Source organism: Carya illinoinensis, chromosome 4 (genome assembly GCF_018687715.1).
Source record: "Carya illinoinensis cultivar Pawnee chromosome 4, C.illinoinensisPawnee_v1, whole genome shotgun sequence".
NCBI classification, from domain to species: domain Eukaryota; kingdom Viridiplantae; phylum Streptophyta; class Magnoliopsida; order Fagales; family Juglandaceae; genus Carya; species Carya illinoinensis.
Window position 1 is genome coordinate 3,715,030 of NC_056755.1, and position 12,806 is coordinate 3,727,835.

General features: G+C 35.5%; 2 protein-coding genes across 3 annotated transcripts; both read right to left on the reverse strand.

Annotated features, from left to right (window-relative positions):
* Nucleotides 1-94: 94 nt before the first annotated feature.
* LOC122307102 (chloroplastic group IIB intron splicing facilitator CRS2-A, chloroplastic-like) lies at nucleotides 95-4,513 on the reverse strand. 2 transcript variants are annotated; one of them, XM_043119735.1, is made up of 9 exons: nucleotides 4,334-4,513; nucleotides 3,621-3,851; nucleotides 3,450-3,534; nucleotides 3,267-3,334; nucleotides 2,137-2,187; nucleotides 1,951-2,024; nucleotides 1,186-1,244; nucleotides 1,009-1,085; nucleotides 95-553 (listed from the first exon to the last, which is right to left on the reverse strand). In XM_043119735.1, the coding sequence occupies exons 2-9, from the start codon at nucleotides 3,831-3,833 to the stop codon at nucleotides 437-439; spliced, it is 744 nt and encodes a 247-aa protein (XP_042975669.1). In that variant the 5' UTR covers nucleotides 3,834-3,851; nucleotides 4,334-4,513; the 3' UTR covers nucleotides 95-436. The 2 variants fall into 2 exon arrangements, with proteins under 2 accessions (XP_042975669.1, XP_042975668.1); XM_043119734.1 differs by having other exon boundaries at nucleotides 3,621-3,837; nucleotides 4,334-4,511.
* A 319-nt stretch (nucleotides 4,514-4,832) lies between these two features.
* On the reverse strand, nucleotides 4,833-6,084 carry LOC122308039 (zinc finger protein 6-like). The gene has a single exon (XM_043121197.1). It carries the CDS (start codon nucleotides 5,671-5,673, stop codon nucleotides 5,005-5,007), a length of 669 nt encoding a protein of 222 aa, XP_042977131.1. The 5' UTR covers nucleotides 5,674-6,084; the 3' UTR covers nucleotides 4,833-5,004.
* Between the last annotated feature and the right edge of the window lie 6,722 nt (nucleotides 6,085-12,806).

Consider the following 12,806-nt stretch of genomic DNA (forward strand, 5'->3'; position numbering starts at 1 on the left):
ATTGTACACACCAAAGTCGCTTTTTCAAAAGGACATTTTTGTTGTGATATTGACCAAAAAAGTTGCTTAGTCGGCCATTTGATCGATTTACATATTGCTGCAAATTAGGCTCCATGTGACCAAATCGTATATAAGAAAGGGTCCAAACTACACTCGTAGTCTTATGAATTCAGCAAGCATTTTAGTGCATCTTGCATGACTTAAAGTTCCATCAATGGGGGAGATTAAACTTAATGTGCTATAAAAAAAAAAAATTCAAAGATTATTACACCTCTTTGGTTGCTGGTATAAGGAATACTACAGGAAGTTTCATCTCCTGGCTCAAAGATGCGAAGCAACCAACCGAGCAAAACACGCAAGGATAACGTCGATAGGCGACTTGTGATAGCCTCGGATTGACTACTGTATCTTTCTTCAATCCTTCCATCCGTTAGAATCAGACCTTATGATACTTGAATTTCTGCCCCAAATTAAATCTATTGATTCTTTCACTAAAACCATGGAGTACCAGGCTCCTGACGGCCTCAACCCCTTGTTCAAGGGCTGCATCAATCTGTCCAGATAGCTACTGCCAGTTAAAAAAATCTTTGATACTAATCTTACAAATTAAAAAACATGTGAAAATGCAGACACAAGCACCAAGATATACACTTGAGCAAGCAACTACACAAAATTTCATGCGGTGATTAGAACCATCTTAACAGCCACATGCACCAGAGGAATATAAATTCAGCCTAGTTAGTATATCGTTTTCTTTACTGGTAAGTTAACACTTGCTGTGATCTTAAATGCCACACCCAACATGCCATTCTCTTATAGGAGGAGGCCGGAAGGTGCCATTTTTCCTACAGATTATTGTGGAATATCAAAATGATAAATGCCTCAGACTAGCATAATTTATGCAGGAATGCAAAACAGTTAGAAGGACCCAAATAAGATGATATATGACCTTGCATATATTTCCAAAGGCAAAGAACACTAGGCAATACCACGTTCACAATCACAAACCTGTTTGCGCTCTACTGAACTAAACTTCTGGAGAAGAAAAGCTTTTAAGTCCATGGTACCAGGGGGATTTCCGATGCCTGCAAACATGAAGTCTTATACTTTTTGATGACGGGATGTGGATCTCTCCAAATTAAGGAAATACTTTTGTATGCAAGTGATAGTACTTAAGAGACTGACCTATGCCCAACCGAGGAAATTGTCGACAACCATCCAAATGCTCCATTACGCTCCTCATTCTGTAAAAAGAGATCCACTAGCTATAGAATATTCTAGCCATGAATTAGATTTTTATTAACTCTTTAGAATGAAGATGCTATGAGGCAATTGAATAAATGGTAAAACTGGATAAACCCATCAAGTTTTTCTTAACTGAGAGAAGAACGAGTTTAGCTGTTTCCGTTGAATTACATGGATTCTATTTGATATAAACGTTTGGAAGCTGTGAACACGACTGCTCTTTCTAGAATAAACATACACAACTAATACAAGATAGGAAACACAAAAATTAAATGATCATAGTTTTTTTTTTTTAATTTAAATAAAAAAAGAATGCAACATAGCTAATATCTCCCCTATTTCCACGAAGACAAAAATCTCTCCCATTCAAGGAAGGCTGCTAGATTATTTCAGAAAAGAGAGATTACTAGAAACCTATAATCATTAGAAGAAGATAGTTCATATTGCATGCCAATGGCCTTTGAATCCAATGGTATTTCCAACCTTTATAGGTGAGAAAAGTAAACCCTTAGGGTTATGTAGACCCAAAAATAAACACTACATTTTAACACACTTAGCAACGCCCATTAATTTGTAACATAATAACAGATATGTTAGCAGACTAAACACCTCATCTGCTAGGTTCCTAGTAAAAATTTTCCTAGCTAGAATACAATATCCTTAACACCATACTAATTATGAGACAAGTGATATCCAGGAATATACCCATTATGATGGCCATGTCCTCCTTTCGGCTGAAGCCTCAAAACACCATTTGGTAAGCTCATCTCATCATAAACCTGTATGGGTAGGTCAGGATAAAATATATTTTCATAATGATTTACGCGAAGTGTCATGAAAAAAGTTATTTGTCAACCAAGACACAGTGGATGAAGGTATTAAAATGCATACCAATAAAATATGACGCAGTGGTACTTGATAATATGCGGCAAGTGGTCCAACCTTATCAATAATGAAAAGAAAATAAAAGGTCAGGGATAATACATGAACATCTTAAGGTGCCTACGAACGAAACACATGCATATCCACTTATTCTACCAATGAAAGGGGGAGACATTTGATTAGAGTACAGAGTTAAGATAGAAGAAAACAAATACAACACCGACAATCGTAATAATATTAACATGCTGAATCAACATATAACCATGTCCAAGGTATTTACTGTCATCATACGATAAAGATGTTTAATCAACATCAAGATATCATTTATTCATTTACTACATGCCAAAACAAGGTATAATTGAGTTGTGGTATAATTTACCACCCGTACGGAGGGAAGATCTGATACTATTTACTTAAAGTGAGCATTACATAGGCAGGATTCTGTAGTCCTCATGGTGAGTACCTTTCTACCAGAACTATAGTTGGCTCAAAACAACTATAGAACACAGTAGCATGCTCTTAAAAGGCATCAGTTGAACAATAAAGCCCATCATCAATTTAAGTTATGATTGAGTGGTCTAGATCCGCAACGTTGATAAGTTACAGCAATAATTTGGAATGTGTAGCTCGTACTATAGTTGGGTTTTTTTTTTTTTTTTTTGGGGGGGGGGAGTGTTTAGAATTAATGGTAACAGAAGATAACTGATGGAGAATACCATTATGCAAAATCCACATATGATTCCTATGGAATTCACTTGGCAATTCCAAATTATCCATTATGAAACTAAGAAATTATTTGCCTTCCAACCATCACACTCACCATGCTTACCCTGCTAGCGATTGAAGGAAAAAGAGGAGGAACAAACCATATTATACAAGCAGGTCAAGGTTATTTAGTACCATAGAAGTATTTTTGTCGTGGAGAGAAATCTTTCTTTTTCAATTCTTTTTCACCTACATCATTTCCATTTGACGTGTTTTATGCATTCACCTAATGGTACACAGTGTCATTCTAATAATTTTTTTAGCCCTCAAAGAGAAGTTTCTTATGTTGGCTGTGAAGAAAACATATGTACCTATCACGACATTGATAAAACTAAGAAACCAAACTATAAATGAAATATAAGATAAGAACAAACTGCTTCTCCACTGTAATTCACATAAGCTTGAGGCTTTGCCAATAAAATCGGCACCTCGCCAACGGAACCTGTACTGATCACAAAAGGAAATGAGGATAAATATAATTCCCAATGAAAATGAAAATTTGAAAAAAAAAAAAAAAAAAATTGACCAACATGAGTAAGAATAGGGCTGATGCGCACCTATTCCAATTAAGGTCTTTGACTGTATTGTGTTCATTGATATTCCCTCTGCTCGTGAAATGCTATCGATCATTTCAAAACCAACCTGATAAATAGAAGACCAATTACTAAGATGGAACAAAGGGAAAAACAAATATAGACGTGAAGTAACTTCCGGAAGTATTGCATTACATTGTGCCTTGTACCATGGTACTTATTACCCGGGTTTCCCAATCCAACGATCAACCAAGGAGTATACTCCATTTTTGCACCATTGTTATTATCCGGCAATGAAGCACGTATAGAAAGCCTCGCTGGAACGGAACGCTTTCTGAGAAAATGAGGGCAACTGGGGCTTCTTGGATACGATATGCAAGAATTTGGGGCCGAGACCGCATATAACATTGGCCTATACACCAAAAGCTACCACACTATCAAATGGTTGGTAACCACGGTTTGAATAATGAAGCTTCAACAATTAATTTGTCACTTAGGAGCCACAAAGAAATTCTTATATTTATTTCCTTTTGCTCCCCTTTTGTGGGCATCGAGTTTTGAAAACAATAGTTGGCGAGTGTTAAAGAATTTAACTCGGCTAAGCCAAATCTTTATATTGATGAAAACTTCAGCATTCGAACTCGGTGGGGAGGTTTTTTTCATTTTATGCATTTCTTTTCCAACATTTTCTCAGCAACCGAACGGGGCCAAAAGGACAAGAAATATATAAGCACGTAATTGCAACTTTTCATTCAAACCCAACATTGACCCCAGCCGGTTCTAATTACAGAGCGAAAAGCACAGCCAAAACAAGCTGGTTTTCACTTCTAAAATACCAAGCATCGAAATTTTAAAGTGCAAAAGATAAAATAAATTACAAAACAAAAACAACAACAAAGGAAGCGAACCTTTTTGTAATCTGGACACTTGAATCGAAGAAAAGTAGGGAAGTTGCAAAGACAGAAGCAGAGGCAGAGAGTTCAGTTCAGTTTGAAGCTTCGAAGGTTGTTGTGCTTTTGGTTTGGGCACTGTATTGATAGATGGTATTTAGAAAACAAAAAAATCACGGATTAGAGGATAGCACGAAGTAGATTTTTTTTTTTCTTTTTTTATCTAGTTTTTAATCTGGGCTTCCAAACAATACTGGGGTTGGCCCATATGCTAGCGTAGTGGGCTCGGCCCAAACCTTTTTCTGTAACATACGTGTGAAGTTTATACTTACATCTTATTATGCTGATGTAACTATCCATGAGTTCTTGATTTTGTTTTTTCATTTAAATAAGAATTGATTGAAGTGCTGATAGATGATGTTACATCCATATATATATATAAATATATATATATAACAGGACAAAATGGAATGGCCCATAAATGAAAGAGAACAAGGGTAGGAGATAAAAATGAAAGTGGTATATAATTTTGGATTTTTTTTTATTTCATTATATATATATTTTTTGGAAAAATGTACATGAAATTGTCTCACTCTTTGAAAGTTGGAAAATTGGAAATTGACATGCCCAAGGATTCTAACTCCACAAATTTCCCTTAAGAATCAATATGGGCTTGACTCAAGACCAACTTATGGCCCTCTAGGCCCAAGGCCAAGTTGCAAGTCCAGGCCCAAACCTTTGTCAAAGTGCGAACCTCCACCATCTCTGGCAAACCTCCCCCCCGGCATAATTCCGGCATGGTTCCCAACCCCATGGGAGAAAACTGTCATCATAGGCTCCCCAACTCCCCCAGCGGCATAGACACGGCTTCCGGGCACCGAGGTCGTAGCCCCGGAATGATACACGCCACCGCTTGGCAGGGTGAAAGGAGTGGCTGCACCTGCATGAGACATGAGAAACCACGAGGGGGACTGTGGCGGCGCCCCCACTGCCGGACCAAGGAAGTGTGATGGTGGCGTGAAGGCTGATATTATCGGGGTTTGCCGTAGGTGTGAAGCAGCACCCAGCTGGTTTCGACTGGCTTGCATTTGTGCGCGCTTTAGTAGCTGTCTTTCTTTCTTGTGGGCGTTTTGATGGCCTCCCAATGCTTGTGAGTTGGCGAACTCGCGGCAGCAGTATTGACACTCGAATTTTCGGCCTTCGGTAGATTGGAAAGCTTCTGATTCATGTAACCCAGATGGGGTTTTGCTTGAATCTGAGTCGTTTTCTTCTGAAACGTTCTGGATTTTGAAGCCAAAGAGCTTAAGAGGCATGGTGATGGAAGTATTTGGTTCTGATAGATAATCAATCTCAGCCATGAGAGAGAGAGAGAGAGAGAGAGGGAGAGATCACTTCCAGAGATCAGAGAAGCAGATCAGAGGGTTGGAAGTGGATGACTTGGTAGTGGCTGCATGTGGAGGTAGTAGCTAGATATATAGGATAAAAAGTTTGGACGCTGTCTAACTTAGAGAGATCACTAATCATTTGGGGGATGCTCAAAAGATGAGGAACAAGAAAAGGGAGTGTGTTAGTTGCGAAAATCCCAAGGAGAAGAAAGGTACATATATACCTTACTACCTAATATCCGGAAGAACCCAGAACAAGAAAACTAAAGATGGATCGTACGTAGATTGTCATTTATAGTACTATACTTATAATAGCACTCAACAGAGATCACAGAGGGAGGGAAAGCTTTAAAATAATGATGTATTTTGCTCTGAACTCTGAAGTAGTACATATGCTAGCTAGCTTGTGTATGATCTGGTATTAAATCTAACACCGGCCATCTGTCTCCCACGTACGTAGTTAATTTTTCCATGACCCGCATGAGGTCGCGCGTAACCATCATGTTTACTGTTGCCCAGGTAGTTTAGAAAAACTGAGCTCTAATATACCATGAACTCCATGGAAAACTCGTTTTTTAAGAGCTTTGTAAGCGTTAGAGGAAGAGTGTGTAGTGACTTGAAAGTAACAGGGAGGTATATACGTGGGTCCACCATGACGTATCATTCTACATGAGTTAGAATTAATATCTTAAGCATGGTAATTGCGTGATTGACGTTGAGTTCCTCTTTATTTATTAGAGGAAAATCTCTACGAATCTTACTGACTACCATGATTTGGGTTAATCAAAGTCTTGCTTTTTAAACAAAAGCTTCAAATGCTAATTAATCACACGCTATACCTATGGATCCATTGTGATTGGTTCATGAAAATGCTTGTTGTCTCCACATACATGATCTATCTCCTTCGCGCGTGGTCGATTCAACAGTTTAATTACATGCATGCATGATATGAAATCTGTCGAGACATTAATAAACATCTTCTCCTAGCTAATTGCTAACCAACAACTCCTCTTGACAAAGATCAAGGCGTGCTTAAAGCGATTGACAATGAGGCTGATGATCATCAAGGTGGGAACTACTTTGGGTCTTTTGTTGTGAGTCGTCCTATCCTACCTGACCAGATCTAGATCACAAAGCATTAATTTGGTTGAAACAGCTATATATTCACGCGCTTTAGTGGAGCTTGTAATTTGCATTAAACCGACAGATCAGACTGAGATTCATGACGCATGACTCATCAAAAAATGAAACGTGCCTCGAATTTCTAGGCTCTTTATCTCCTATAGTTGTGTCTAAGAACCTCAACATTAACTATGTTAATAGGGCTGTACGTAGGAGCGCAAGTCCCAATCAGTTTTTTGGACTTTCGTCGATTTGAACGATGAGTTGAGTTAAAATGAAATAAATTAAAAATTAAAAATTTAAAAAAAAATATTATTTAAATATTATTTTTTAATATTATTATTATTTTAAAATTTAAAAAAAATAAATTATTTATTATAATTTATATTAGAAGTTGAAAAAGTTATAATAATGAGATAAAATGAGTTGAATTGAATTGAGTTAAATTTAGTAACCAAACGCAGCCTACTTAATTAGGGCGACTGCGAGTAGAATAGTAGATTCACAAAGAAAATTAATGAAACAAGGCACATGGAGCTATCCCCTCCATGCATGAAAACACATGTAAGTGGAATGAGCCCACAAATCTACTGCGATGGATCTCTCCCTCTCCCTCTCTCTCTCTCTCTGATCTCTCTCTTTCTAGATGTGATCTCGATCGCGCCCAGGTTATATTAGTTCATGATGAGAAACTGTTTCACGATAATGAAGTACTCGATGGTTCTTTTGTTATTGTGTGATTGTGCTTTCTAATAAAAAAACACGACCCTAAGAGTGCTTGTTCTTCGTGCTTTCTCGAGTATATGATTCAAGTAACGCTGCTGTTAACGTTTAAAGATTTCCTGAATCTCCAAACATGGCCCACTAGGTCGTGCTTTCAAATGAAAATCTAAGGAATATATAGAACTATATGAAACTAGCTAAATGTACATATTAATAGAAAAATTAATTATAAGACACATAAACATGATAGCTATTATATATAAACATATAATATAAGGCAACATCAATATATAGTACTACAACTGTTAACATCATCCAATTAATTCTAAGTGAAATTTTTAACGTATCCCTGTAAAATCACGAAATTGTCTACCAATTTCCTTGAAGAAATAAGTTAGATCTCAATTATTAAGATTATGAAACGAATCAAATACTTTAAAATAAATAATCAAACTTGTAAAACACAACGATTGATTACGAAGGGAAACCCTTTAAAAAACTCTTTAAAGGTAAAACCCTACGGAGCAGCCAAATCCAGGAAAGTCAATTTTATTATTTGAAGAACAATTACAAGCAATAATCAATTACAAAACCTTTGCAATTCGACTCTCTTACTTGCCTAGACAAACGACCCATTTGTCTTCTACCGCAGTAGCAGCCAGAACCTCTGGCGATCTTCAAATGTTGACTTCTCTTCTGGAACTCCAGAGGTTGAAATCCAATCGATGTTGCTTCACACTCAAAGCACAAGCACACTCAAGAAGATATGAAAAATTCCATAAAAATTCTCAAGTGAATTTTCTCTCATAAACGCTCAGAATCTCCTCTGTAAAATTCGTGGCTTGAAGTCCTTGAGAATATACAAAACCGAATCCTTTTAAATAGAAAGTCTGAAAAGAGTTCTAGTTGCAGTAAGACTCTGCTGACGGTTAGCAACAGAAGCGAAAACGCGTCCCGACGGACTGCTAACATTTCGTGATAACTTATTCTGATATATACTAAACTCTGTTTTAGATTTCTTCTGGATAAGGGCAAAACTATCAGAACTCGATTTTGACTTCAGGGCCTTATCTAAACAACTCCTAAAACTTCTAGATTGACTCAATATTGTTTAGATACAAATCAATACTTATTTTACATTCATCCAAATTTAATCAAATAATGATAAGATAAACCTTATCATTTATCCAATTTTAATCAAATAATGATAAGATAAATCTTATCATTTAGTCATCTAATCCTAGCCAATTTTTGCCTTTACAATCTCCCCCTTTGGCGGATTGATGACAAAACCAACTTGATGAATGTCTTGCATATACAATCTTCCCTTTGGTGGATCAGTCACAAAACCAACTCGATGAATGTAGTGTGTACCTAAGACAAAAACAACCAGTAGACCAAGATCCCGTGAAAAATATCTTAATACAGTAATGATAAAAAATGACATAGAACATTCTTTGAAACTAGTCCCAATAATAATCAAAAGTTAGATGTAATGTAAACCTACAAAAAGAAAGTATTCTAGTCATCATCAATAACCATGTTCAATACTTAGTTCTCCCCCTCAATATTCTACTGCTCCCCCTAAAGTATATAGTTCTCCCCCTCAATATTTTGTTGCTCCCCTTTTTATATTTTCAGCAAATTCATTAAACTCCCACTTACTCAAACTCCCCCTAAATTTCATAATATCAAAATATTCCAATGTGCTCTTCCAATACTCCTCCTTTTTGTCACTAATCTGACAAGACACAAAATAGAATAAATATCACTTATGTGTGCCAAGATGAAAACACTAAGGAAGACATGATAAACAACTCCCATGTGTCTCAATTTTTCATGGATTAAATGCACATGATGTATGAGCATGAATGTATGTTAAACAATGAACAAATGATTGAGACAACTTGGTTGAGACAAAAAAAACAAACACTTGGTGGGCATACCATGAAAACCGAATGACAAAAATCAAGAACTCACTCAAAAAACGTCCTAAATACATGCATAGAGTAGATATAATAAAAAAAAAAAAACCAATTGAATTTTTTTTTTTATAAAAAAAACAAAAGGGCAAGTAACATGCCTAGATGCATCTTAATTCAAATATAGTGTAACTCACAAAACAAATTCAATAGAGTACACCCTCTTATTTGCAACAATCACTATGGATATTCACTTCTCATAAGATCATCAATGTCAAAGTTCATGTGAGTGTGTGAGTGAGTATACTTATACCATAGCATTTTTATGAACTCCTTTCTTCAATATCTTTTTTTTTTATACCTTTGTTCATGAAAGATAGCTTCTTATAGATGCTCACAAGAGTTTGTTACTTCACCTTAAAAGTCAAATTTTATGCTAGGGCCTAGATACATGAGCATCTGCTCTAAACACTAGTTTGTACACCCCCTTTTTGTGTTCATGTTTGTTGCTCATCTTTTTTCATAATGATTAGAGTAACGATTTTTTCTATAAGAACTTTAAGGTGGTAGATCCGTGTAGGATGTTTGTCTTTTTCCGCAATGAATTAACACCGACTTTTTCTATATGGATCAACTCTTTGTGTTTGGCAAGAGGAGAGCTCTTTATTAATGTACTAGGTTCAACTAGTATTAGTCAATTCAAGGCATGAACTCGCTCTTTGATGAGCATCTCATTAAATGATGTGAACTTTAATTATATAAAAAAAACATACATATAAGTTTCTCACTGTGCATTGAAAATGAACTTTGCCAAGATAATCCATAGGGTTAGTTTGCACAAAATGAATTGCACAAAGTAGAGAGATGCATAGGTTCAGGAATTTATTAAGTGAAAACACAAATGTTCAAACTTTGACATATCAAGCATGCACTTTCCTTAAAGAAAAGTTTTGAACCAAACCAAATTTTTTTTTATATTATATTTTTCTTATTTAAAACTGAAAAATAGAAACATAAAACAAAACGGAAAAATAAAATGCATGTCCTAGGCTAATGCAATAATATAACGGATGCAAGAACATGCAAGTAATCCTATCCATTAATGTGACATGACATCCTCTTTGACCACCCATTTTGCTTTAAATTTTGGCCTATTCTTTTTATCAACATCGCTTTGTATGATCTTTTCTTTATTTTGAAAGCAAAAATCTGCTATTTCACCAATTTTGAGATTTAAAAAATTGATTTGTTGACTCATATCACAAATTTGATTCTCTAGACTATTTCCTTTCCTTTTTGGATTTCTTTCACATCCATTCTTCTTCACTTTATTCAAGTTAAAGCAATTTGGCCTTATATGACCAATAACACCACAATAATGACAAGTAGGAATAAACTTACCTTTGGACCTACCTTGGTTGGGCTTCTTTGTCATTGATCTATCATGTGAGGCTCTTGGAACATGAGTTGTAGACACGGCCTTCTTTGGAGTTTTCTCATCTTGACTTCCTTTAACAAAAATGATATCTTTTGATGAGGTGGCAGCGGATGATGAGTCTTTAAGTTCCATACCTTGGGAAGTCATATACCCCAAACCCGTGCGATCACAACTAGATTTTTGAATACTCAACATCTCTTCTAATTTTTGTGTTGCTGTTTTTTCTTGAACCTTTTTCAACTCTTTTTCTAATGCAATTTTTTGATCCCTTAATCTTGTTTTTTCAATATCAGAAATTTTGAATGCCTCAAACAAGTTATTTTTCTCACTCTCCATATTAGTGAATTTCTTGTACAGTTTCTTGTTGAGTTTATTTAATTTGATCACTTCTTCACACAAATTATTGTAAGCTTCTTGTAAACTCAACTCATGATCATCCACAACTAGAACAACCTCCGAATCACTATTATCATCATCACTTTCAGATTTTGTTAGCTCAATATCAGAAAAATCATTAACAACAGTAGAAAAAGCCACAAAAGTATTGTCATAATCAGATGATGAACTTGAAGTTTCAGATTCTGAACTATCACTAAGTGTGACATTCAATGTTTTTCCTTTACTTTTCTTGAAATTTGGACATTCAATTCTTCACACAAATTATTGTAAGCTTCTTGTAAACTCAACTCATGATCATCCACAACTAGAACAACCTCCGAATCACTATTGTCATCATCACTTTCAGATTTTGTTAGCTCAATATCAGAAAAATCATTAACAACAGTAGAAAAAGCCACAAAAGTATTGTCATAATCAGATGATGAACTTGAAGTTTCAGATTCTGAACTATCACTAAGTGTGACATTCAATGTTTTTCCTTTACTTTTCTTGAAATTTGGACATTCAATTCTTATATGACCATAACCAGAACATTCATGACACTTTATTTTATCAGATTTTTCTTTATTCCATTTTTCAAAATAATTTTTCTTTGCAGAAAATTCTCTACCTCTTTGTTTCTTTCCACTATACTTTTTATTAAACATGAATTTTCTGAATTTTCTTATTATAAGATCTATATCCTCATTGTTAAGATTTTCTTCATCAGAAAAATCATCTTGATTTTCTTCTATAGTTTTTAAGGCAATAGACTTACCTTTTCTTGCTTGAGGAAACGAAGATTCATACGTTTGTAAAGAACCTATCAATTCTTCTACCCTTATTGCATCAAGATCTTTACTTTCTTCAATAGCGGTAACTTTGGATCGAAATCTTTCAGGTAAAGATCTTAGAATCTTCCTCACGATCCTTGAATCCTCCACCTTCTCGCCGAGATTAAACCTGGAATTCACAATATCATTCAGTTTAGCATAAAAATCATTAAAATTTTCGTCTTCCAACATTTTAATCTCTTCAAATTTTGAGGTTAGCATTTGCAATTTCGAATTTTTTACTATTCTTGTGCCTTCATGTGTAACTTCCAAAATATTCCAAGCTTCTTTAGCAATCCCACACATGGAAATTTTTTTAAATTTTTCGGAGGATACCGTCATGAAAATAGCGTTAAGTCCTTTGCTATTCAAATTGCAATTGCTAATTTCATCTTTTGTCCAAGCATCTATAGATGTCTCGGGTTTAGTCCATCCTCGTTCAACCAAATGCCATACACGTTCATCTAAAGACTTGAGAAAAGCCCTCATACGAACTTTCCAATAAGCATAGTTTTCCCCATTGAAGTATGGTAGAACGTGTAATGACGTCGACATGATCTACAAGGGCACGGATCACACTTGAATGAGTGAACCACGCTCTGATGCCAATTGAAATTTCCAATGTACCCCTGTAAAATCACGAAATTGTCTACCAATTTCCTTGAAGAAATAAGTTAGATCTCAATTATT

Bases quoted from the DNA above. Each gene is read 5' to 3' on its own strand.
- LOC122307102 (XM_043119735.1), bottom strand. From the start codon at position 3,833: ATGTTATATGCGGTCTCGGCCCCAAATTCTTGCATATCGTATCCAAGA. The intron at 3,335-3,449 runs GTGCGCATCAGC...TGATCAGTACAG, and splicing joins AAAGACCTTAATTGGAATAG to GTTCCGTTGGCGAGGTGCCG. The intron at 2,025-2,136 runs GTATGCATTTTA...CTACCCATACAG, and splicing joins CACTGCGTCATATTTTATTG to GTTTATGATGAGATGAGCTT.
- LOC122308039 (XM_043121197.1), bottom strand. From the start codon at position 5,673: ATGGCTGAGATTGATTATCTATCAGAACCAAATACTTCCATCACCATG.